The sequence below is a fragment of the Abramis brama genome (genome assembly GCF_963993115.1).
Source record: "Abramis brama genome assembly, chromosome: 21".
Lineage (NCBI taxonomy): Eukaryota > Metazoa > Chordata > Actinopteri > Cypriniformes > Leuciscidae > Abramis > Abramis brama.
Window position 1 is genome coordinate 29,259,725 of NC_139983.1, and position 27,307 is coordinate 29,287,031.

The 27,307-nt window shown below is 37.0% G+C and overlaps 2 protein-coding genes across 2 annotated transcripts; both read right to left on the reverse strand.

Moving 5' to 3' along the window:
* Nucleotides 1-1,810: 1,810 nt before the first annotated feature.
* On the reverse strand, nt 1,811-20,439 carry ezra (ezrin a). Its single transcript, XM_084096950.1, has 13 exons — nt 19,927-20,439; nt 13,234-13,317; nt 12,266-12,361; nt 10,424-10,698; nt 8,521-8,604; nt 8,282-8,428; nt 7,767-7,863; nt 7,194-7,357; nt 6,369-6,499; nt 5,571-5,731; nt 3,831-3,923; nt 3,486-3,752; nt 1,811-2,562 (listed from the first exon to the last, which is right to left on the reverse strand). Exons 1-13 carry the CDS (start codon nt 19,936-19,938, stop codon nt 2,398-2,400), a joined length of 1,776 nt encoding a protein of 591 aa, XP_083953076.1. The 5' UTR covers nt 19,939-20,439; the 3' UTR covers nt 1,811-2,397.
* Nucleotides 20,440-22,605: 2,166 nt separating this feature from the next.
* tagapa (T cell activation RhoGTPase activating protein a) lies at nt 22,606-27,200 on the reverse strand. Its single transcript, XM_084096951.1, has 10 exons — nt 27,064-27,200; nt 26,650-26,727; nt 26,449-26,502; nt 26,070-26,139; nt 25,713-25,876; nt 25,432-25,593; nt 25,209-25,318; nt 24,944-25,115; nt 24,602-24,710; nt 22,606-24,061 (listed from the first exon to the last, which is right to left on the reverse strand). The coding sequence occupies exons 2-10, from the start codon at nt 26,674-26,676 to the stop codon at nt 22,998-23,000; spliced, it is 1,932 nt and encodes a 643-aa protein (XP_083953077.1). The 5' UTR covers nt 26,677-26,727; nt 27,064-27,200; the 3' UTR covers nt 22,606-22,997.
* Between the last annotated feature and the right edge of the window lie 107 nt (nt 27,201-27,307).

Below are 27,307 nucleotides of genomic sequence, written 5' to 3' on the forward strand. Positions count from 1 at the left end.
ATTGTAATTCTTAAAGGGGCTATATGTAAGAATTTAGACAGCGTCCTTTTTACATGTTATATGTACTTACCATAATAATAACAGTAAATTATGCATAATTACGTGCAACTAACCCTCAAACAAATCCTAATCCTACCCTAACCCTATAGCAAGTAGCCTACATGTAGTTGCTTAATATTACTTAGTAGTTAAATATATAATTACACTGTATACAATGACACCTTAAAATAAAATGTAACCAGAATATACATGTAATCGATTTTTGTATTTCTAGTGTGTGAACAGGTTGTAAGGAGACTTAAAAAACGAGACCTTCCCCGACTTCCTAGTTTATGAAACCCTGTAGACTGATAATTCTGAGAAGGACTCGGGACGGTTTTGCCGGGAAAATCCAAAGGATGTGGCGTTAACTCGCGCTCCCGAGAGCCTCTCTTCCGCTCTATGACACATGAATGCAGGCTACACAATGTTCAGGAGGATAATGTCAAAAGAGCCATTCTGCACCGTAATGTTAAGGTGTCATGCAAAGAAAAGGGATTAATTCAAACTATAGTCTCACATAGTCAGATCTATAGTACTGTGTATATAGTCTCAAACATACTTTATATTCAAACTATCATAACAGAGTAATTTTTTTTAATTTACAGAGATTTTTATAATAATTACCTCATCTTTGTTTGGACATGATGGCAGTGAATTGCAGAACTTGTGCAAATATTATCCTCATAGTTATGATCAGATGCTTTCTTAACTTAACGCCGCTGTAAGTTTTGTGTCTAGATGTTCGCTAACAATAGGCTTTATCGCTGCAAATGTATTCCCAACTTCTTGTTATTTGTAAGCAAAGTAGTTTGCCGTGAGTATTGGGGCATTGAATCAAGTTCAGTCTGTATATTATGTGACCGAGTGTGAGCACGAGCAGTTACTTGCTGCAGTTCACATAACAGCCACTGGTGTCGCTAATAACAAGGGTTTTTAAATTCTACATGTAGCCCTTTTAAGTAATTACTGAATGTGTCACTTTTAGGAGCTTTTTGGATTACTAATGTGATTACATGATGTGCAATATAGAAAATGTAATGTGAAGTGTCGTCTCTTCCTTTTACATGAAAAAATAAATTAAAAATTGTTTCTTTAAAAAAAAAAAAAACAAGCTTTAAACCTGGGAATCTTATTACATTAGTAATTATCTCCAATAAAAAAAAAGAAATGTTCATAAACTGATGTGTTTGCTTTTTCAAGAAAAGAAAAAAAAAACTAAATAAACTGTTCCTACTTTCAGTGAAAATCATTGTCTAATGGAAGATTTTTATAGGAGGTTTTCAGGGAACTAAACCAGTGTAGCTAATGATCGCTGAAACATTTTCCAATGGAACACAGTAATCCAGACCCCTTGCATGTTCGATGACCCTTTGCATATTTCAACAAATGGTTTCCAGGCTTCATAAATTGTTGTCTAGCAACATAATTAACGCTCTAGTCCTTGAGTAAATATCAGTGGTCCTTTGTGGGTTCAAGCAGGCGCACCCTTTGCATAACAATTTGCCTTTAACAGCCTCTCTGCGCATCAGTGCAAATGAAACTGTAGTTTTTTTAATGGTCACAGCATAAGGACATCTGGTTAAACAGACAATGCAAACCTTTCTGCTATTCTGAACAATTCCGCTATCAAGACATTGTGCTGATGTCTTTGTAAAAAAAAAAAAAAAAAAAAAAACTCACAGATTGCATTTTTTCCACAGACCTGGCAAAACCATATTTAACTATGCATTTTTCGTCACACAGTAACTAGACATTCAAGTCATTCAAATCAATTTCATATTTTTATTTCAAAATATTACATAGAAAATCTAATTTACTATGCAGCATTTAATTAATCAAAATCTGTTAAAACATTGACTTGTTTGTTATGGCCACTATTTGATCTAATCCATGTTTTAGATAATTATCTACAATCCTCACACTATATTTACGCTTTTTTTTTGTTTTTGTTTTTTGTTCTTTGCAAACATAAAAATCCTTTTCCCGTTTCATGACACATAAAGATCTTAAGTTAGCCACATTAAAAAGGTTCCCATAAAAGATGACATGATTTCTCAAGACAAAGCCTTTGGCACAATTCGCATAAATAGGATCTCAAGAGTGTTCTCAAGGCAAACTTTAAAACATACACATCATTTAGTGCCTTGAATGAGTATGTTGTCCATATTTGTCACAACAAAAAAAAAAGTTACTGTACTAATGTGTACAGTAGTGTGTAGTGTGTAAATAACCCAGTCATTTTAAATGGCAAATACAAAGTGAGACCATTTATGATTAGATAAATTCACCCTTGAACAGCAACACATGAGCAGAGCGCTGCTGGTGCTCGAGGTTTACTGGAGAATTGATCGGCCATTACAAGGCTTCAAACTCATCTATTCTCTGCTTGGTGTTGCCCATGCGGATCTGACGAAGCGTCTTGTACTTGTCCCTCCCGGCTTTTACGTTTTCACTGTGCAGAATGTCGTTCTGAGTCTTCATAGAGTTATCGCGGGCATCGGCCAGCTCAGAGCTCAGGGCCTAAAAACAATTTAAGATACAATTAATCACAGTGTAAATACAAAATAAAGACAATTGAAATCAAATAATCGGATTCATAGCAGTGGCGTAACTGAACGAATGGTACGCACTTAACTGAAATCGGTGATTTGAGATCAGTGCAACTGAACGAAACATGTTGTTCGCGAATTAACCGAATAAACGTGCCATGTTGTTCATATAAAACTGTATGAATGAAGCATGTCTTTTATGAACAGCCTAAAATAATATAAAATAATAAGGCTTGTAATTGTAAACAAATTGTAAATCAATGTACTGTAGTGTTTTTAGCGAATACTAAAATACTCAAAAAACACTCACCTAGTAGTGTAATTATGTAAACTACAGATTCAACTGATTTGAATCACTGAATGAATCAAATTCCCCACTACAAGTCAGTGTTATGCAAGTATATAGTATGTAATATGTGAACAAACTGAAAAAAGGATAAGACTTTCATGTTTCATTCATGAACAAAGAATTTCCTGAACGAATGATAGTCAAATTATAATGATTGAATCAAAATCCCAACTACAAGTAAGTGTTATGTTTGTATATGTATTTAAATAAACTAAAAAAAAAAACAATGTACTGCAACAACCTTCAGATATAGATACTAAACAAACCAGTGAATGAATCTGAATCTGTTTTTAGGTGTTCAACAGATTCACTAAATCACTGAGATCAATCAAAATCACAACTACAAGTAAGTTGTATGTGTGCTTGTGAACAAACTGAAAAAAATATAATAAGGCATGTTTCATTAGTGAACAATCAATGAGGAATCAGGATCTGTTTTAAGGTGTTTTTCAGAATCAGAATTTGATGAAAGATTGGGATGAATCCCCATTATCGCTACTAATGCATACATAATTATGTCTGAGAAAAGGTGATACGCATGTTACCATGAGCTGTTTCTGCACACGTTCGTTCTTCTCTGCCTCTGTGATGCGCTCCTCCTCATTGCGGTGGTCCTCTATGCCGTCCACAGGCAACTCAGCACTGTAGGTGCTGTTGTTCTCCTCGTGATCATCATGATCGTTCTCCAAGGGCTCCTCCATCATGGCCCGGGCAGCCATAGGGGCAGCCATGGGGGCAGCAGCCACAGGGGACGACATAACATGCTGCAACTCTTCACGGGTCTTTTCCAGATCACCCTGAACCTCTTTAGCCTGAGAAAAGTGAAGAGGTCAGTTATAAGGAGAAGAATTTAACCATATTTCAACGATAATATACTAATCAAAACTCACCCTGTTCTGCCATTCATTGGCTTCCTCTTCCTTGACTCTCCTGGCTTCCTCAAGCAAGACAATCTTAGCAGTGAACTCAGCCAGCTCTGCTGCCTTTTAAAGGAAACCAAAAGGTAAATCTTCATTTATTTCACTATAGGTAAACAAATAAGTCTGCCCCATTACACAAACTGTCACAGAATATGCTAGTGTCACTGTTTAAAGGGGTGGTTGATTGTGATTTCACTTTTTTCATTTTAAATAGTGTGTAATGTTGCTGTTGGTGCATGAACATTATCTGCAAAGTTGCTGCGCTGAAAGTTCAACGTAAGCAGAGATATCGACTTTTAAAAATCAGGAAGTTTAATGCCTACAAAAACGACTCGAATGGGACTACAACGAGGTACTTCCCGGGTTTTATACGTAGCTAACCCATGCAAAAAAGGGGGCATGGCCATATTTCTGCGGCTTTGTCGAAGAGGAAGAGTTATAGTGGAGAGCTGTAGCCATGCCGTCGAAAGTGTGTTATTTTCACCCAGCTGCCAGGTCTTCTGTGTTCGGGCTTCATACGGACGCTGTAGTTCGTCAACAATGGCTAAAATTTATGTTTGATTATGTTCCTGAAAACTTCAATCGTAATAGCTCTCTGTGCTGCGCATTTTACGGAAGACAGCTTCCAGAATCTCCACGAATTCAATGCCAGATTCAACAAGAAACTGTTACTAAAACATGAAGCAGTTCCAACTTTACAACCAGAGACAGCAGTTGGGCCACAACCTGTAAGTAAGACTTAATAATTTTAAATGTATTTGCATGTATAATTTCAGACGTAATGTTTTAGTTTTATCAAGGACGTAAACAAATGCCAGCGCTGGCTAGTAGCCACTTACACACGTACAAACGCGTACAAACATTTTGAACCTGAATTTGTAATTATGTACTAATTTTGTAAATGTATTTTCCATGTATATTTTATGACGATCGATTTGATCAAGAACGTAAACCAATGCCAACGCTGTTTGTTTATAGCCAGTTAGTTCGATGCTATTTTGTGTGTATAAGACAAACGTCTGTATGAAGTTAAAATATATATATATGTAGCCTAATCGCAACAGCAAACTTCAGCTGCTGAAGTTAAAACAATAACTTTAAAAAACGGTATTACTCAGTCATTTATTCAGTTATATTAAATGTTTAATCAGGAGAAAACCGTATCTCAAAAGCTAACAAGCAGCAGTATTTTCAAGTAACAGCATATCGAAATACATATATAATAGTAGATTAGAATAGAATAATAATAATAAAAAATGTACCATTCAGAAACGTTTTGTAAGAGCCGTGTTTTCGGAGGTTGCTTGACTCTCTTCATTGTCGCTTCCTGGGTCTGATATTTACATTTGACCGGAGCACATGCAACTTTCGCCCGTAAAGGTAATGGGCGTGAAGTTTCCGGACAACATGCACTACGCAGTTTAGCCAATTACAACACACCGGCCCAACTAACCAATCTGAGCCCATTGCCTGTTTCCGAGGGAGTGTTTTCATAGAATCAGGAAGTCAACCGGTCGTTCAAATGACAGAGGAGAAAGCGGCTTACAATAAAGGTGAAATTTATGAAAAATAAGCCTTAAAAAAAAAAAAAAAAAAAAAAAATGAAGACATGTTATATTGCACCCCATAAACACAATCATGCAAAGAAAAAAAGCAGTAAACCACCCCTTTAAGGTGTGTTTTGTGTGTGTAAAACTGTCCCCAGTATACCAGCTGTTCCTGATTTTTCATCTGATCCTCTGCTTTCCTGGCCAGCTCTTCTTTAGCTATCAGTGCCGCCTGTCTCTCAGCCTCCAAACGCGCTGCCTCCTCCTCCACCCGCCGCCTCTCTTCCTCCAATATCCGTGCCCTCTCAAACTGCTCTCTCAGATCTGAACAATACACAAAATCATCCAGAAGGGGGCAGCAGTCACTCAATTATACAATATCATTTATTGCAAGTGTGTGCCAAGAAGGGTGGTCACAGGATTTTGTATAATATGAAATATACACTGCCTGGCCAAAAAAAAAAGTCACAGGCTGTTTGGATTTAAACATGCAAATGCTTAGGAGTCTATGATTGGATCAGTATTGCAGTGATTATTATGTTTCTAGCATGTTATATGTTTGGCAACAGTTGAACAGTATGAAGACACATCATGGCCATATTCCAGGATGACAATGTCAAGGTTCATCAGGCTCAAATTGTGAAAGAATGGTTGTGAGGAGCATGAAGATCATTTTCACACGTGAATTGGCTCCTCTGAGTCCAGACCTTAAATTCATTGAAAGTCTTTGGGATGTGCTGGAGGAGACTTTACAGAGTGCTGGACTCTTGCATTATCAATACAAGATCTTGACCAAAAATTAATACACCTCTTGATGAAAAAAAATGTTGTGATGTTATTTCCATCAAGTGATGCATACATTTTTGGTCAAGATCTTTGACAATGCAAGAGTCCAGCGCTCTGTAAAGTCTACTAAAGTCTAAAAATATATGAGATCAGACATCTAGTGAAATATTCTTACCTCTCTCAACCTTTTTGGTCTGCTCTTCAAACTGGAAAAGCTTCTTCATCATCTCTTGCTTCTCTCTCTCCACCATCTCTTTTTCTTTCTCTATTGCCTCCCTTTTCTTCTTCTCATTCTCTAGCTGGGCTCTGGGGGGAAAAAACAGGTAGCAAACACACTTAGGGCCACATTTACTAACAGCTTGCTCCAGCACAAACCCTCTTTTGCCGTTAAAAAATACAGTTAGGATTTACTAAACGCATGCAGTGAAAAATTAGCACTGAAAAGGCGTGGACAGGGTTATTTTTGCGGCTGACCTTATTATATGTGCATTCGAAGGAGTTTCCCTTTCAGACGCAAAATTTATGGGAGGAGAGTATTTAAATGAATCGTGCAAGGTGATTTACTAAGGTTTGCACTCATCAATTTACTGGTATTTGCGCCATTATTTACCGCTCAAAAAAAGCATATCTTAAACCAGACGTCTTTGCGCTGCTCTTGTGTTGCTCATTATGATCCGGCTGTGTCTGTGTTCTTTAATTTGTGCGTTGTCAGTAGATCACGTGCAGAACTTTCCACTCCCATCGGCGCTTTTATGGGATTGCGCTAATTTGCCCTGTTTAGTAAATCTGGCCCAAAATATACTCCCAATGCAAAAAGAAAAACCTTTGAGAAAAATTCACAAAGAAAATAAATAAATAAATATTTTATTAAATTAACTTTTTTTGTGGCCAACATTAGTGATGCTCTGGCCTGAGCTTCCTGGTGTCTTGCTGTGATCACAGGGCAGCGGTTCAGTGCTATATGATGACGCACTCTGGGCACTGAACACTGTGTCCTCACCTCTCCATCTGTCTCTGGTGTTTCTCCTCTCTTGCTTGTGCCTTCATCTGCTGCACTTCAATGGTATCAGGTTTCCTGCGTTGCATGTAAAGTTCATGGTTTCCCATGCACAGGTGCAGGATGCGCTTGTTAATACGTAAACGAGATGCATAGAACACAAAGTCCTGCAAAAACAAGAGAGAAAGAACAGAATGCATAAATAATTGGGCAAATATTTTATAACCGGCCTTCTTGAATGATTAAAAAATACATAAAACATGCAATTCTGTACATATGACTTGAATATAGACCTACTTCTTTTATGAAGAGCATGTTTTTAATTTCTTCTGAATTACAATTCATTTAGATATATTTTGGATATATTTTACACCACATGACATTTATCATTAAGTCATAACATTTAAGCTTTGAAAATGGTATTAAAGTTTTAAAACCATATGAAACCAACATGAATCCAAAGAGTTAATTTCTAAAAACTTGACACATGTATTTTAAATAAGATTTTTCCTTTCTTCACCTTCGATACTCTAATTTCAGGGGGGAAAAGACTAAATAATTTATGCAAAGACTTACGGGAGCCTTTTTGTCAATGGGTTTGATTATGAACTTCTTGTCGCTGAATGAGATGTTCCTTATTTCACTCCAAGGAAATCCAATCTTTGGAGTCAGCCTAAGCAATGAAGAACAGACCAAATTTATTTCATGTATTTAATAATGTTAATTAACAACATGTACTTGTGTAGGATCAGGGTTTGGTTTAGGGTTAGTTGCAAGTAATTATGCATAATTTACTGTTTTTACTACTGTAAGCACATGTAACCTAACAAAGTGTTACCTTTTTTGTAATTGTAAAGTCTTTTTTTGTGTTTGGCAATAAACATTACAAAAATCTCAAACTCTGTGGTACATTAGTCCCTGAGTGCATTGACCTCTCAATAATAAGCAGCAAGCGTTGATGTTGACTGGTTTGGCTTGTTGTGGGCTTGAACGGCCACTCTGCAGGTCATTAACCACACAGTCATGGCACACTGACCCCAATATCCCCAACTAACTTTTCTAAATAATCAGATCTTGCTCACAAAGCTTACCTGTCATCTTTTTCATAAATGTTAAGTCCCAAAGCATCCACGCCTAACCACAGGTCTGTTCCTTTCTTGTTCTTGATGTCAAAATAGTTGACGCCATACATCTCCAAATCCTGTGAGATCTTTAGATACTCCTGCATGGCATCTTCCCTAGTGATACAGAATTCAAAAATTCAAAGAAATGATACACTTGTGGAGCGATATGTAGGCGAGCTGAATGGGAACATATAGGTAAAACTCACTTGAGGATTCCTCTGTGCTCCTCATGCCAAATCTGGATCCTCTCCTCCCATTGCTCTTTAGACAGTTTGTGCTGGTCAAACACTCTGTAAACACAGAATATCAAAATCAAATGCGTGTTCTGAGTATTATTGTTACTAAACTGTTTGTGTTTAATTCTCCATCATCATGCACTTACTACAGCCACAGATCCTGACAATTGTAAACAAGTTAATATTAAAATTATGAAATTCTGGTAATTTGTGTCAGTTTTGTTTGAGATCCAAACAAAGTCGAAGTGATTTTACAAATATTTACACACTCTGGTAAATTCAAGGGGGTACTTTTTTTTTTGGGATAAACTTTAAATAATTAAGTTGGTAACTAACATTTAAATTCTTCCCAACATTTTATGCTTTTTTTTTTAACAAGGTTAACTTTAAGTCAGGTGGACCCAGTCAGTGAACGTGATTTCACCAAGTACAACATGTTTCTGGATTAACATCTTTGTTTATCCTGGAACAACATTTCAATCAACCAATCAGATTTGAGGGACAAGTTTACTCTCATGTGTGGCCGTATCAATCACACAATGAAGGAGATTACACAGAAAAACCTTTCATTTCAATTAAACTAGGAAAGATTGCAGAATAACAAATTTAACACAACCACACAAATGTAAACAAGAACCGACAAGGGACGAAACATAACAGTGAGCATAAATACAAGGAGAACATAATGACAGACAGGTGATAATATGTAACCATAGGACCAAATGAGGGCATAATCATAAACAAAGGAAATCGAAAATTAAAGGGGCTTTCGCAATGGGTATTTCTATGAACTAGCCACCAGGGTGGTTCCCTGAGAACGAATGGTTCTTTTAGGAACATTTTCCTGGTTGCATTCGCACCGCTAGTAGAAACTCTGAAGTGACGTAAGCTGCGCTTGTTGTTGTGACTTTTATTCTGACGGCGCGGCGGACCTTTATTTTGACGACGCTGAGAACGCCAGAGCACACAGTTCTCGAATTCTCTGTGTTCATTAGTTTACGATCTGTCTAACACATTATTAGATAGAACTGTTATACATAGAAAGTAGACAGTATATGAAAAGGTATTAGCGTATGCCGTGTGGTTGATGTCCAGTGTTGCTAGCTGAGAATAAATACATAATCATGTTTAGCTTGGTCCCCTCAAAGTTGCGTTCGGCTAAAGTTAGTGTAAAGGCTAAGAGGCCCATCTATCACTGTTTTCCATGTTTCTAGAGTTAGTTTGTGGAGTAAATATAAAGGCTATAATCGGTGTGTTTACATAGCTTTTTTAAATGGCGGGTGCTGGTGTTTGGCGTGCGTTCGGTCAATCAGTGTACATTAACGTCACGGGTAGTTCCTATAGAGCTGGTTTAGACCCAATTCTGAAGTAGGAGCTAAATTAGTTCCTCCAAAAGGAGTTCCTAGAACTAAAATAGTTCTTAGTTCCTGAAGTGCGAACACGCCAAAATCCGGGTACTTCCGCCAATAGTTCTAGGAACTATGAAAAGGTTCCTCCAGTGCGAAAGCCCCTAAACAGAGCAGAGAAACAGGAACTATCGGAAACAAAACACAACATCAAAATAAGAGTTCATAACCTTGACATTTACAGTTTCTGTCAAGTTTAGGCTTACAACCAGGTGCTTCTATATCAGTGTTATTCACCTATCATTTCCCTTTGATTTTAGGGATAACTGGGTATGGTTAGGTTTAGGTGCAGGGATAGGGTTAGGACTACATTTTCAGACAGGAATGTTGTTCCAGGATCAACAAAATATCCAGTAACATCAAAATCACATTGACCTTGCTTAATGTAAATCTTATTTAAGTCATTTCAACTCACTGAATCATTAGAATGCACTGGATTCATGTTTTTGAGCAGTTTCCCCCCTCACCTCTGAGGCAGAAGCCTCTCAGACGATAGATATCCATCTTTTTGGGATTCTCGTGAGTAGTCTCCAAACTTGGCCTGTACAGAATATGAGGCCAATAGCACTGCTGTCTCTGGGGGGCAGTAGATCTCATCGCTCAAGATGCCTTCCTTCACTTGCAGGAAGAAAAGCTTTTTTGTGATGTCCTGAATCAGTTCCTCAGACACGTCCTCAGGGTAGTGCTTGGCCCGAAACTTAAACTGCAGAGGGTTCTCTTGCTTTACCTCTTGAGAGGACACCTATGAAATCAGAATGAAGAATGATTGTTAGTTTGCGGAGCATCTAAAGGAACATGGTGACGGGGAAATAAATGAGATGGGAGGAAAAATGCTTTCAAAACTTTTGCATTCCCCTAAGAAACTTTGCGTTGGATGGAAATAATATGAGGTGGTAGTTAAGAAGTATATTTCAAAATATTTATGTTTGCTTGCAAAACCTTTGCATCCCCTCTACACACAGAGTGATTGTTAACATTCAAAGTAAATGACTATATATCAATGTTCAGTTCTAGATGCCATGAGACAATGCAGATATTTCAGTGACTCAGCTATTGATTTAATTTATTCTTTTTCTTATTTTCCCCATTGTTGAGCAATAATCAAAGTTCAACATCACCAGAATGACTTGTGACTTCTCTAACAGGAATCCTATAGTGGTCAATGTTTATTTGACTAGCAATCTACACCTATGGTTTTGTCTACTGGGCTGCTAGAACACAACATTTGTGATAATTATGACTATATGATGATATGTATATTAGGTGATTGTATGTGCAATAAATATGGCAACTCTACAAAATATGGGTTAACTGGAATGAACATTTCAAGAGTGAAAAATTGAACTGTTGTTCTAAAACCTGAACTTTAGTAACTTAATCAAATGTGTCATGTTGCAAGTATACAGTCCTGTCAAAAGCAAAGGCAATCACATGTCAGAAAGTCAGCCTTCATAGTAGTAAATGTAAGAGTAGTAAAAGAGTAGTAAAATAACAGTTATATCCCCACCCATATAGCTAACACATTCTCAGTGTTTTTTAGCACATTCCTATGTTGCTGTTAGGATGTTTGCTAGGGTTTTTTGGGTAGTTTCTTTTGTGGTTACAAAAGAACCCCCCCATCTGTAGATTTGGATTGGGTGCCTGTAAGTCTATGGGATTCTTTTGCCTTTCCGTGAGTCTACTCTGCTCTGATTGGTCAAACGGCCCAGGCTGTTGTGATTGGTCTACCGCTTACAGTTGCGTGTCGGAAATGAAACACCCATTACCACAGCTGAATTTCAGCTCTAGTTCTTCCTCAGCACTTGATAAACAGCAACACGAACAGTAACAATTCCATTGTTTTTTTTCCTGTATCAATTCAGGCACAAGTCCTCATCCTTTTGAAATGCATGCAAAGTGGATTCGCAGCTCTGAAAACAGCGTCTTCTCGACATGTCGACAACCACAGTGTTTGAGGACGGGGCAAAGTAGACACTGCTCGCGGGCAGCCAATGAAGACCATCGGCTGGCATTATGCAGATTTGTTACATTGTTACATTGTTGCAATTCAGAATCGATTATTTATTTTAGGAGACAATAACTTTACTTTGAACTTTCAAACTTTGCAGACCTTTTACATTCACAAACAGCAACATTACACTAAAGGGTAATACGGTATTCACAAAAGCATAATAGGGGCACTTCAACATGTTATTAACATATTATTAACATTAATCCAAGCATTGTGACTACTAAGCATTTAATGTCTAACAACATGGTGCAAATACGGTTTCAAATACAATACATTTTCTATATAAAATCAAAAATACCTTTTTGTCCAGTTTCATCCATGTCAGAAAGCCTTTGTTGTCCATGTACTGCAGACCAAAGTACCAAACCTCACGCAAACCCACCGTCTTAACCACCTGAATACATGAACACAGAGGATAAAATTCAACCAGTTACATGTGACTAACACAATGACAAATGTAAACAAATTGTGATATCGATTCCTATGACGTAAATTTAAAACATAATACCTAATCACCAAGATAAACAAGCATGACCTTATGTTGGATGTCAAACAATGGGAGAGTCTCTGTTCTGAGAAGATTAGAATAGGAACTCTACAATGAGAGTTCATGCTATCAACAGGGAGGGAAACTACCAATCAACCCACCCTCTTATCATTTAGGTGTGTACAAATAGGCAGAGACGGTGTCCACCACCTATATTCCATATACAGTCCTGTCATATCATACCTCACCAATCATCATATACCAAGGTAGTCCCGCATTACTAATCTCAACGGTATCTAAAAAATGATTTACACCCATTGACTATAGTCATAAGCTTGAATTCAGGTGTGTCTCTAAGGTAACAAAAATGCTTTTGCAATTAGCAACAAAGCTTTGTTACAAAAATAGCTTTTTTTTTAAGTGTACAAGTCATTACAAGTTTATGAGTCATTGTGATAAAACAACAGTAGTGCATTTGCCTAGTAGGAAATAGTATGAAAGTATTACTTATGCAAGTGCATATAAATATCATCTTGGTAGGAGATTTTCATAGTTTGGTGAGGTGCTCTAATTTAAAAATTAAATTCCCATTAGTTTTTAAATAAGCTTGAGTTATTTTCCCAGCATGCAATGTGAAACTACAAAAATGTTTCATCATCTGTATATAAAGTGGATGCAATTTACTCTTTAGCTTAAAAACACATTTAAGTAGTAATTCCTCACATGCCGCCTCAAGCTTTAAAAAAATATCAAGAAGATTTCAGGAGCCGCTGCTTTACCTGCTCAAAGAGCTGCTTGCCTGTTGTAACTGACTGGATTGCAAATTCCAGCTCGGCATCCATAGTGGTGACACGGACGTTGATCTGCACAGAACCAACAAAAGTGAGTGTTTTTTTCATTGTCATTGTATCAAGAACTGGAATAAATTAAAGCAGGGTATTGTTAGTATGTTGGTATTTGTAGAAAATATTAAATGTACCATTACAACAGAACAAAAGATTTGTTTTAATTTATTACACCTGAATTACATAACACCATTGTCATATCAGATATTTAAAATCACATCAGTCAGAATATCAACCATCAGAAGCATGTTAACTATAATCATGGAATATTATGCCAGCTAAATTACATGTCATTCTACAAAGCCACAAGCAATAAAGCCTTATGACAGATATGCATTATGTAATATCTTCAAGAGAACTGACATCTTAGATGGTTAAAACAGATCCAACGAACATTAGGTGTGACATTACTAATCTGGGATACTACTATAATATACACTGCCCAGTTCAGACTTTTTAAAAAAATGATGTATCGCTTAATGGAAATAACATCACAACATTTATTTCCATCAAGAGGTGTATTCATTTTTGGTCAAGATCTTGTATTGACAGTGCAAGAGTCCAGGACTCTGTAAAGTCTCCTCCAGCACATCCAAATTTAAATCCAAAATTTTTTTTTGGCCATGCAGTGTATTTTAGAGTTTATGAGATTTATTTTTTTACTTCACAAAGTAGACATTAAAACAAAACACCTGATAAAGAAAACTCTATACAACAGTAACAAGACATACAACTAAAAATCTGTTTCTAGAAGAGATTCCATGAGTTCCATGGTGACAATCTCTTGTCCAAGGTCATGTTTCAGTCCAGCACACTTTACACAAGCTTTCATAACGACCCGGTGAACCTTGACAGAGCCTCACAAGTACTGTCAAAGTTACACAATCTTTATGCGAACTACTCTAGAGCTGTAAAGATAAACCCTTCAAACTTGTGCAACAAATGTTAGCAAAGTTATTTTCAGACCCATCAACATTTCAGTTCAACGCTTGCTTCCTGTTTTTAGTTCCTATTCGCAAAGCATAAATAAAAAACCTTCATATATCCAGAATTAGTGCACATTTAGTGGCTCTAATCACGAGAAAAGTTCAAGCAATAATACTCACACTGCAATAACCATTACACCCTGGTGTTAGTATTAAGCCACATCAGCAAGTAAATGATCTGCATGTTTTGGCCACCTACTGTAGAACTATTGGTTAATTGCTGACAATACAAAGTTGCAACAATTTTTTACCACTTTAAACTCTATATGTTGTGCAAAACCATTAATGGTACAGTAGAAAGTATAACTAATTTTAATGAAAATAATCAATTGTATATGAATTATATAAAAGCTATATAAAACTGGTAATTCATAGTAACCATGCCACAAAGATTTGGGGTTAGTAAGATTTTTTTATGTTTTTGAAATAAGTCTCTTATGCTCATCAAGGCTGCATTTATTTGATAAAAAATACAGTAAAGAAAAATGAAACAAAGGCACGCACATCAGTCTCAAAAGGGTGCTCGACTAGAAAACAGCAAATAAAAAATAAAGTATAAAGTCGGCAACACCTAAGCTCCAAAATTATCAAAAATATTTATTTTCAAGACAACTATCGCATAGCGTATGTAACGTTTCGAGCACGCAGGCTCTTCATCAGACGGTCTGATGAAGAGCCTGCGTGCTCGAAACGTTATGCGATAGTTGTCTTGAAAATAAATATTTTTGATAATTTTGGAGCTTAGGTGTTGCCGACTTTATACTTTATTTTTTATAAAAAAAATACAGTAAAAACAGAAATATTATGAAATATTACAATTTAAAATAAAAATAACTGTTTTCTATTTTTCCTGTGATGCAAATCTGAATTTTCTTCAGTGTCACATGATCCTTCAGAAATCATTCTATGCTGATTTGTTGCTCAAGAAACATTTCTTATTATCAATGTTGAAAACAGCTGTGCTGCTTAATATTTTTGTGGAAACAGTGATACAATTGTTTCAGGATTTTTGAATAAAAATAGAAAGATTGATAGAAAGTTCAGTGTTTATTTAAAATTTGCAACATTATAAATGTCTTTACTATCACTTTTGATCAATTTAATGCATCCTTGCTGAATAAAAGCATTCATGGAAAAAGGAATTTAATTCTACATTACTATAAAATTCATGGCAAAAAGAGATTTCTTCTCTTTCACAGTAAAATTTGTATATAATTTTTTTATTATTAAAGTAATAATATAATTTACCTAAAAAACAATAAATTTGTGATTGTGTATAAATTGCCAATGTTTTGATATAATTCAAATTTGATGTACCGTAAAACTTATTTTACTTTATTTTCCCAAATCGCCGAACTGCACCGGCTTGTATTTGAGACAGGCGTCTATAGGCCTATGAGACAAGCCTTTAATTTAGTGTTGAGATGAGCATGACAGTAGGAGGTTATCATATCTGTGTTTGTGTTTAACAAATCAGTTAATGTCAGAATTAGCCTACTATATTTCCGTATGTCTAAAGGGGTTTCGCACAACAGACGAGAAACGCAGCGCCACGTCTTTAAAATTCGAACACATTATTCTCTATGAGTGTACATTGCCTCAAATCGTCGTTAATGTATATACTGTACTGACTTCACCCTGTGCTGCAATATACATTCAGTTTTACATTCATTTACAGAAATCAGCTGCTTGAATGAAAATTGCTGATGTTATCGGATTTTCAGGTGATATTCTCAATTCATTCAGTTAACGGACGCTCTGAGGTAAAGTGAATTCAGACTGCAGAGACTAAGCAACGATTCTATTTAATTGTACAGTAACATAGTACAGACATGATCTTAATTCCATAATATCCTTAAACATAACTATATTGCTGGCCATAAACTGACAAAGTGCGCGTCCGGTGTGCGATACCTCGAGTTGTCAAACGCGACGCGGCACTGCGCTTTTCGTACGGTGTGCGCGATCCTCAACTACAAGTTCATTGGCGAATTCCTCCTCCTCGTCGCTCTCCTCCACTTCCCTCTCCGGCCTCCGCTAACTCTGCCTGCCTTGCTTGCGCTAACAGCTCCCGCCCAGATGCGCAGGGCTCTCTTGCGTGCGCAATCTGCTCCATAGAACTGGCTTAAACAGACGATCTGACGGGTTTTAGAAGATTAAATACAACCCGAAACTAAAAAACAGACCGGGCCTCTATTAGAGACTGGCCTTTATTTATCCAAATCTGTAGCCACACCAGGCGTGTAAAAGAGACAGGCGTCTATTTGGGACTCGGCTATTATTTGAAGTTTTACGGTAGTATGTTTCCAGTCTGTTTCTGTTGTGATATGAAGGCCTGGCTCGCAGTCTCCGCTCTAATTCTTCCCAAAGGTGTTCTATCGGGTTGAGGTCAGGACTCTGCGCAGGTCAGTCAAGTTCCTCCACACCAAACTCGCTCATCCATGTCTTTATGGACCTAGCTTTGTGCACTGGTGCGCAGTCATGTTAGAACAGGAAGGGACCATCCCAAAATTGTTCCCACAAAGTTGGGAGCATGAAATTGTCCAAAATGTCTTGGTATGCTGAAGAATTAAAAGTTCCTTTCTTTGGAACTAAGGGGCCAAGCCCAACCCCTGAAAAACAACCCCACACCGTAATCCCCCCTCCACCAAACTTTACACAAGACACAATGCAGTCAGGCAAGTACCGTTCTCCTGGCAACTGCCAAACCCAGCTCGTCCATCGGATTGCCAGACAGAGAAGTGTGATTCATCACTCCAGAAAACACGTCTCCACTGCTCTAGAGTCCTTTACACCACTGCATCCAACGCTTTGCATTGCACTTGGTGATGTAAGGCTTTGATGCAGCTGCTCAGCCATGGAAACCCATTGAACCCAAGCTCTCTACGCACTGTTCTTGAGCTAATCTAAAGGCCACACAAAGTTTGGAGGTCTGTAGCTATTGACTCTGCAGAAAGTTGCAGAGACCCCGCTCTGTGATTTTACGTGGCCTACCACTTCGTGGCCGAGTTGCTGTTGTTCCCAATTGCTTCCACTTTGTTATAATACCACTAATAGTTGACCGTGGAATATTTAGTAGTGAGGAAATTTCACGAATGGACTTATTGCTCAGGTGGCAACCGATCACGGTACCACGCTTGAGTTCACTGAGCTTTGAGAGAGGTGTCCCGATACTTTTGTCAATATAGCATAACATAAAGTAACATAAAAGTTTCTGTGTATACATATATATAATATATGTGTGTGTGTAAATATATATTTTTATATTTATATATATATGTGTGTGTGTGCATGTCTGTATATATAAATCTGGCACATTTACACCAGTGCTCATGTCAATTATGCACTGTCCCTTTTCAAATAAAATAAAATAAACAAACATAACTCTCAGTTTTAGTTAGAAATCATGTACAATGATGTGAATAAAATTACAATAAAGTAGTAGCACAAGGTGTTCAGTCTTCTGAGTATCACTATCAGTGTAACATAATGCAAATTAACCTTATCAGCAAGCCCTTAGATAAGGCACAATAGGCTGGCAGCTGTGTCAAAAGAGCTTAAATCACTGCTGTAACTAATATGGAATCTTTATATATGATAACTATACTACACACATAATACATTAGCACATATGCTTTCAGTAATCAAAAATCTTTTCATAAGTGGCAAACAAGCTGCTTATTATTAGCAGCTTCAGGCTCTCCGTATCCAAGGCAAATAAAAATTAATAATCTCAACACCAGCATGGCAGGTATAATCTATAATCTTCAAAGCTTGTCCTCTCGGTTGGATTTGTCCTAGTAATGGAACAGACTGCATGAGTGCTGTTTAATCCAGCAGTCACCATCTCCATGAGCAACCATCAGAGCTAAACACGTTATCTAGCCGGAAGAAAGACGTCATAACACCTGCGTGTCTCATTTGCCTTGGAGGGTAAAGAGTACCTCGCAAGACAGTGCTAACCCACTTCTCCTCAAATCACACACAAGTGTTTGTGCTCCACGTAGCCTTTACTGTAGGTCTTATCTCAGATTAAATAAACGTATTTGGATAATTCATGGAAATAACTTTCAGGTTCTAATGTATATGATGCTGGTCACCATTTCTTTTAAGATGTTTAATCAGCTTTACATCTCTAGTTTGTTTAAATGGTCTTGCAGTGTCCCAAATTATTTTTTTTCAAAGTACAAAGAATTGACAAAGTACAGTCTCTCAATTCATATGAGTTTATGAAAACTGCATGCACAATAATTGCAGCTGGGGTTTAAAGTATGTCTGTGATAATCCTGGAAGGACTTTGTACGTTTCAAGCAGCGAGGGCACAATTTCAATTGAATTATCTTTTATAACAATTGTAATCTTTGATAATAGACTGCTCTTTATTGCCATCAATGGTTCATAAAGAACCTTAACATTAATGGAACTATGGAACTATAAAATATTCTTCACACTAAAAAAATAAATGGTTCTTCTGGGAACCAAAAATGGTTCTTCTGTTGTATTATTGTGAAACCCCCCTTTTAGAACCGTTATTTCTAAGATATTATGGCAGATTTTTTATTTTAACCAAATCATTATTAATTTAATTCAATTATAATGTGATACTCAACAATGGGGACAAACTTGGGAATGCTGTATCTCCATATTTCTCCCAGAGAATTGTTGATAAGAAATATAATAGCTTTTCCAGTTAAAATATACATTTCAACATTACCACAACTTGTAACATGTCCATGCGGTGTGCAGAAAGATTCCACTCTTATACCACCCAAATACTTACAAATAAAAAAATATTAAAACCTTGATGAATAAGCTGGTTTATCAGTAACCTCTCAGCAATAATTAGAGTGACATCATATCCTGGTATTCAAATACTAAAGTCAAAAGTATGTTCACAGCAGCACATCTAGCTAATCTTTTACTTTTGCGGCATTCTGCGCCCATGAACACAGCATGAACTCATCCTCATTGTCTAAGTTTAGTTAATGAGTAAAGACTCACCTTACTCAAGCATGTTAACCATCAAATTCATAGTTAGTATCCTCCCAAAGTTTGAGGTGATAACTACACCTTTTGGAGATTAAATATAAAGATGATAATGTAATTTCAGGTATAACCACTAATCATAAGCATTAATAATTTTACTCAACACTGACAAAAAATAATGAGGCAATATAGTAATATAGCTTCTTTAACTTGAAAATTATCCTGTCTTTCAACATTATGGATTCAGAACAGATTACAAAAATATTTAATAAAATATCAAATAATCTTAAACTATTAAACTTTTTGTAATGTAATGAGTCTTTTTGACAGAGGCCTATTGTAAGTCAACGTAGATAAATACAAACCCCACTAAATAAGACAGAATTCAACATATTTATCGAGAATAAACATAAATTAGGATAGACATAGACATACTAGGCTACTTCATGCACAAAAGTCCTTGTGTAATAGGCAGTTTAACTTGTATAATTGATCCCATTTATTGCACTGATATCTATTTTTGTTTTTAGGGGTGAATTCAGGTTGAGTGGGACACTTTTTGCCATTGAGGTGATTGGGAAAAAGTGTCCAAACCTGAATTTACCCCTATGTAAACATAAACTTTATGTTTAATAAAAAGAAAATAAATACTTACAGGCTTAGGCATCGTCAGTCTTGTATGGGGACCAACTGAAGAAAGAAATAAGAGGCGCGCGCTGGATCTTTACCAGTCTCTGTGCTCGCGACCGATATGAACAGTGAACGCTAGAGACTCATTCCTGAGTCATTTTCGATAGATGGTGTCAAAGCCTCGCCCCAGCGATTGCTAGTACGATAAGTTAGTTAGACTACTCGAGTTAAAGAGGTGCAACGGGTCTGTGCTTACCGCGCAGCTGCGGGTCCTGTAGGTTCGACCTTTGATCAGGCTCGCGCCCAGACGGCGACGCACGCAATGCGACAGAACAAGAGCACGTACAGTATGCTCTAATGCAGCCTTGCTGATTTCAACGAAAGGTTCTTGTTTCGTCGCTAACAATGATAAACGCTCTTTAACAGCTCACTGTTACATTACAGCATTAGTCCATATACTGTACACTGAGCGGAGAGATCATGGGTGCGGTTGAATCTACTGCAAAGGTGGATATCTGGGCAGTTCTCTTCTTTCTCTAGTCTATTAGTAGCCTAGAGGTAGGCTAATATGTAGTAGCCTCACACAACGTAGGCTATTTGAACACTTAAGACGTTGAAAGGTGTTTGAATGTCACAAAATATCAAAAATGTATGTTTTAAGTTATGTTTTAAATATCTGAGAACTTAAAAATAAAGGTTATTTATTGGCATCAGTGGTTCCATGAAGAAACTTTAAAATCCATGAAACCTTTCCATTACAAACAAAGGTTCATTATAGTGAAAAAATGTTATTTAGATTATGATTATGTTCTTTAAACTAAGAAAACAATACTTATTTTAGGAACTGTTCACTGCGGTTAATTCTTTTGGGGACCAAAAATGGTTCTTGTAAGGCATGTGTTCTCAACTCTGGCCCTCAAGATCCACTTTCCAACAGAGTTCAGCTCCACCACTCAATCAAACACACATGAACAAGCTAATCAAGGGGTGCGTCTCAATCAGCTCCCTAGTTCAAGTAGTCAGGGCACCGATCAGGGAGTCGGACATTTTAAGCGCTGTCTCATTCGCAAAATCCTTCCAGTGCTGAAACGTTTGCTTCCTAAAAAGTCCAACAATGTACTACCTTGAAAACCAGGGAGCATCGATGCAGTTCACTTAACAGAAATTCTGAAGTGTGAAACATCTTGCAAACCAACTCAATACACATCAGGACACATGATAGATGTTTTTTTCAAATGCAAACCATTATTAAATTATGTTTCAGAATAATCATACACCGCTAGACAGGTAGGCCTAATGAACATAATCTAGCCGACAATTATAATTTATTTACAGCTGAAATGCTCTATGTATATGTAACAAGCCATAATGTACTTTAAATAAGATTAAAAAATAATGTCGGAAAGATATCAGTTCTGCTGTTGTTCATAAACACCAGTAGTGATGTTGTTCAACGAAGACGTTGTTATGACACCGGAAATAGAGTCATCAGTGTGTAGTGAGCAGGGTCCTTCTTTACTGTACCAGTGCCTGAATTCATGTACACAATATACTGATTCACGACCAGGGGTAGCTAGCGAGCTGATTGAGACGCACCCAAGGTCTTTAGGAGTACTAGAAATTTTGAGTTTGATCAAGGTTGGAGATAAACTCTGCAGGAAAGTGGATCTCAAGGGCAAGGGTTGAGAACCCTTGCAAAAAAACCCTTTTGGAACCATTTTTTTAAGAAGGTAGGGTTATTTGTTTGCCACTCGGTTTGACATTTTGCTATCTAATTTATTGGTTTTAAATGTGGGTCATGACCCATTGGTGAGTTACAAACAGGCATCTCGAACCACATTAACACGCGCACTGCATACAGAGGAGTAGAACTGCTAGAGGGCTAAAATGACTGCTTTAACTAAAAGATTGTTTCATCATATTTCATTTAAATTAATTATTTTTAATGGCTATCAAGATCATACCTCTAGATAGGTCATAGCCTGAGTTTGCAAAAGTTTGCTGATCAATGACATTTAAACAATGTTCAAATATTAAGGGTCCAAATATTTTTGGGGGGACCATTGTAGTTTAGTAATTTTGTCATTTTTATTATAATTTTTTTAAAAATTTTATTATAAAAAAAAAAAAAAAAATTATAAATAAAAATTATTAAAAAAAATTATAATTTTTTTTAATTGTTTCATCATATTTCATTTAAATTAATTATTTTTAATGGCTATCAAGATCATACCTCTAGATAGGTCATAGCCTGAGTTTGCAAAAGTTTGCTGATCAATGACATTTATACAATGTTCAAATATTAAGGGTCCAAATATTTTTGGGGGGACCATTGTAGTTTAGTAATTTTGTCATTTTTATTATAATTTTTTTTAAACACATGTCTATGTAGTTTTTATTATGTTTTAGTTTTTAGTTGTAATTTCATTTAGTTTGAGTTATTTAAGTACTTTAACTTAAACTAAATGAAAACAAGAAATGTTGCCTTGGTAACTAGCTGAAATAAAACAAGTTTTAATTTTTAATATTTTATTTTAGTTACTGTTGTTTATTTTATTTCAAGAAATTAAAAAAATTAATAATTTAATGGTTTTAGTTTTAGCTTTAGTTAACGATAATTTACAGACCAAGCTGATTTGATTCATTGTTTGAAACAAAAACTATTCAATTATTTAAATTCATTTTTCATAAATGGAAACATGACTAGTTTTATTTCATGTCTTTATTTCATGAGAAGACATACAAATGGTTTGCATTGCTTTTAAGCATATAGCTACATTAGTTCTGCAAACATTGCACACAAACTTATGAACCTGTGTAGTGAAAATTCCTCAAAGTGCCTTTCAGTTACTTTTTTTACACAATTTTTGGGGAGCTGGAAAATCAAAATACTGTGGGTATAAAAACATTGTCACAAAAGACCAGACTAAAGTGAAGAATAAAATTCAACAAGTTGAGTGCAAATCAATGCCTGAATTGTACTTTATTGTACTTCTGAATTGTGCCTCATTATGAGGTCATAAGCAAAATATATTATGACACCACCAAAAAGTAGCTACAATAGAAACAATAGAAAAAAAAGATCTGAACAGTTCATCAGACATATGTCTCTCTAAGGTGTTCTGGATTGCACCACTCTGGTAGTGACGTTTCATACACAGATTCTGATGTGGTCCTCTGTCTCAACTCTGAGGAGGATCCACTCATACTATCACAACATGTCTCTTCATTGTCTCTATTGTGAATATCAAAATGTTCATTCCCAGAAGGTGAATCCAATGTTTCTTCGCTTGAGGATCTGGAGCAGCTGCATGTTTTCTTCGACAGACATCTGGCGTCCTGAACAGTCAGCGATTTACGGCATGAGAGAGCTACATGGGAATTGTGCACAACCGCTTGCTGATAACTCGGAGGATCGCTTGGTATCCTGCTGTCCACCTGATGGAAAACCTCCTCGCTAGACAACTGTCTCGGCTCCGGTTGAGGATTCAGCACCTCAGGTAGGGTCTGGCTGTGGCGTAGAGCTCTCTCGATGGCCCGTTTGGTGGACCCACTTCGCCCGAAGACAGTCCTGCTTCTTATGTGTGCACTCTTCATTGATTGCGAGCGTCTTTTTGGGGTCTCTGAGCGATTCGGTGCAGGTGCCGACTGGCGGGTGGGAAACGAATGTTTGCGTAGGAGGGTCTTCCTCTGATTGCATGAAGGCATGATAGGAGAGCTATTATGGATTGAGCTCTCTGAGGCGCTGGAGAAACAACTCTCAAGAGAACTTGAAGAACAATATGAGGAGCCTTTAGAGGTTGTCCTGGCCCCAGTTTTAGGTGCCAAACAACAGCTTTCCCCCAAGCTGTTACCTGCTCTAAACACAATACAGTCATCGGAGATCTGTTTTGTTAATTGTTTGTCATGAAAGTCCATTTCTGTCTGGCTCCTAGATAGGGCAAGGTGCCGAACATTCTTGCTCAAGACGATTGCTGGTTCAGAGCGTCTGCGAGTCAACAACTTTGTAGTCCAAGGTTCCTCTGTGCTGGAATGTTTCTGGGCATTCTCTTCAACGCCGGATTTGATAGAGTCCATGTCAGAAAAACTTCCCTTGTAGCCGTCTGCATCAGGGTCATTACTGTCATACGCAGAGTCATGATGTTGTGAAGAATAAGAGTCTGAAGGAGAAATCAAGGATAGATACTTATTAATTGTCAGAACATTAAGTATTATTAAATCATAACATGTATTTTGTCTACATTGGCTTTTCTAACTATGTAAAGGTTGCCTACACACTGGAGACAGATAACTGGTAAGACGTTTTGAGGGTGTAGAGATAAAATTCAAATTGGAATTGGACGGCCAATTAGATTTCTGAAGGTACAACTGGACCGCCTCTCTTAAATTCTCATTGGTCAAAGGATGAACAACTATTGATTGCATAATGACTGGCAAAATCGCAAAGAACACTTTACGAAACCATAGATAAGAACAATTTAAAATGAGATCTCTTTAGCTAAAGTCTCCTGCATCCTTTCTTCAAGGGTTTCAGTCTTAGCAATGTTTCACACTGTTCTCATATTTCCCAAGATATCATTCAAGATCAAATTCTCCTAAATAATATTCAGAGAAACATCTGAGACAGTTGATACTTCATGCCCATTGATATAAAATCTACTGCATAGGCATTCAAAAAGACAAAATGTTAAAGAATCTACCTTGGTTATCGCTGAGTTCCTCTTCATCAGAGTCTCCAAAGAGCATCAGCGCATCCTCACCAAATATTTGATCGCAGTTTTTAATGAGAAACTCTGTCAGATTTGTCACCTGCAAATACAAAGAGTGACATGAGGATTAAACAAAGGCCACTTCGACAGCAAAAAAGTCATCACATGAATTATGAAATTAGGTAAAAATAAGTTTGGATATGAAACTAGGTTGATCACTTCTTCCTCTGGTGAGTTTCAGTATTACTGAATTATCTGCTATTTTCTGGCTTCTGGCCACATTGTGTGAGAACTTAGTAAGGTTAAGACTTTCAGAAATCACTGTACACTCACCTCTTCCATCTTTTTCACTTCGTTGTCTGTTTGGAGCAAGTTGGGGGAAACACATGTAGCTAGATTGAGGGGAACCATCTTGTTTGATTCTGCGTTCTCACTTATGAGGTAAAGCAGAACAATCAAGTGCTTCAAGAGCTGAATATTTGGCTCAGGAAGCGTGTTGATCACCCTAAAGACAAAATAAAGAAAACCTGGTCACAAATACAGTTCATTTACACTAAACACTTTTTATTCAACCCGAGTGTGTCATTAGATAACTTACATTTTGATTTCAGCACACTTCTGAACTTCATCTTCCTTTTCCATTGCAGTCATCCAGGATTTGGCCTTCTCCGCCATTAGCAATCTGCCAGGCAGTTGTCTAAGAAAATCCTGCAAATTGGAATAAACAAAACCAAGGGAATTAATGACCAAATATGCATCTTAGAGACTTCAATACTGTCAATCACTCAAATCAAATCATGTTGCCCAAGGTCATCCCATACCTTGATAAGATCAGCAAGCAAAAAGACTGACTGGTCTTTCAGATCCACTTCTATCCCGTCGTTGAGCTGCGCCCTGATCTCTCTCAATGCTCTGGCGTTCCCTGCCTTCCTGAACACCCCCTCGGTGTACAGACCCTTTCTCAGTAGCAATGTAAGGATATCCTGCAAAGCAAATTGAGGTAAATTAAGACATTTGAAAGACTAAAACCACATACATAAAATATTACATTTGTTTTCAGTTTTGCAGTGAAGTTCTATTGATCATTCAGACAATTTCTCACCATGATTGGTTTGGGAGGACACCCATCTTTTTGGCAGATATCCGACAAGGCTCGCCCAAACAGTTTGTTTTCGGGATGTACACTTGCATCATGGGATTCCATGTTCCTATGCTTTACTTTTCGAAACACGCTCCTCCAACGCCTTTGACTGACGTTTAAGTTTCCTGATGAATATCAATAAAGAAAATGTAAAAATCCACTATTCCACTAGCATACAGTCTGATATTCTGACTTATAGTAAACTGCATTAACTCTGGTTTTGAAAGGTTGTTGTTGTTTTTACTTTTCGACATCAAAAAGTCCAAAACAACAAGAGCAATGACATTTAAAAGAACAGAAGTGAGACTGTAAGCTTACCAGTGTGGGAGATCCTGGGAAGATTTGCATTAGTCTGCTGACTAAGGGAAATTCCTGTATTCAGTGGAACCTAATAGAAATAGAAAGCAATACATCAGATGAAGCAATAAACAACAGAGGCATATCTCTTAAGAGACAGAGCTAAAAATGGTAATTGGGGAATTTTAGGATGGTGCAACAAGAGCTTAAAAAAGCAAGCTTTGTAAACTATGTGTTGGTAAAATATATTGAGATGTAACAGGTCAGGACTTTGCAATAACCCATTTTAGGCTTATTTCCCAATGCTTAGCCTTTAAAGAATCCATAATTGCACTAATCTATCAATCAGAAGGTGATAAGAAGTGCTGTATGCGTAAGATCTTGGGATCAATATACTTACAGCTGTGGCTGGCATGATGAATAGGTCCATGCTGTTTTGAGTCAACAATTTAGGCTGAAACAGAAAGAACAAAAGATGTGTTTATCCTTTCATTGAGATTTGTGGAAGCAAGTCAATTCAAATACGTAATACTAATCAGTTTCCATGATGACATTAAGGGGCAATAGGTGTGTGAAACTATGTGCGAAGGTGATAACTTACCACGCCGTGACCACTCAGCACCTTCATAGGTTTGCCGGGTTGTGATCACCAATAGATCAGTCCTCCTGGTCAGATTACCTGATCAGTGAAATGTGTTTGATTAGTGATTATAGAACTTGCAGTTTTATTTTATTACAGCAACTTAATACAGAGCGTATCATAGAATCAAACTTTGCAAATCAACACCCAAAGTCCATGATCCAAATAATGCATTTAATAACTAAATAAATATTAAATAGACTCAGTTTTAGTCGTCTACACATAAAAAAATTATTAGCAAAACATCAAGTGGTAAAATGAATTACAGTAGAATGAATGCATAATTATGTTTAATTTAATTAGCTAACAGCTCCAAAATCAGGGTAATAACACACTACAATAAAAACAGTATTATTAAATAAATATGTTACTCACCAATATAAAAAATTCAAGCAGAGGTCAAATGTTGTGGGTGGCTGGAGAAAGCAACACGCTACATTGACTCCGGAGCAGAACAGACTCTACCAAGAGACTCAGACAGACTGAAATGAAACAGCCCACTGCACCACACAAAATACAAGTGGGCGGGCAAAGGGGAAATTCTGATGTGCAATGGAGACAGGAAGCAGCATCACGGGCTCCCACCATCAACACCTCTTTCGCTACAAAAGGCAAGTTG

Bases quoted from the DNA above. Each gene is read 5' to 3' on its own strand.
- ezra (XM_084096950.1), bottom strand. The intron at 8,605-10,423 runs GTGAGGGGGGAA...CTGTGTTTACAG, and splicing joins GAGAGGCTTCTGCCTCAGAG to AGTGTTTGACCAGCACAAAC. The intron at 8,429-8,520 runs GTGAGTTTTACC...CTGTATCACTAG, and splicing joins GAGCACAGAGGAATCCTCAA to GGAAGATGCCATGCAGGAGT.
- tagapa (XM_084096951.1), bottom strand. From the start codon at position 26,676: ATGAAGGTGCTGAGTGGTCACGGCGTG. The intron at 25,594-25,712 runs GTGAGAAATTGT...TTTGCTTTGCAG, and splicing joins GTCCTCCCAAACCAATCATG to GATATCCTTACATTGCTACT. The intron at 25,319-25,431 runs GTATGGGATGAC...TCCAATTTGCAG, and splicing joins TGCTTGCTGATCTTATCAAG to GATTTTCTTAGACAACTGCC.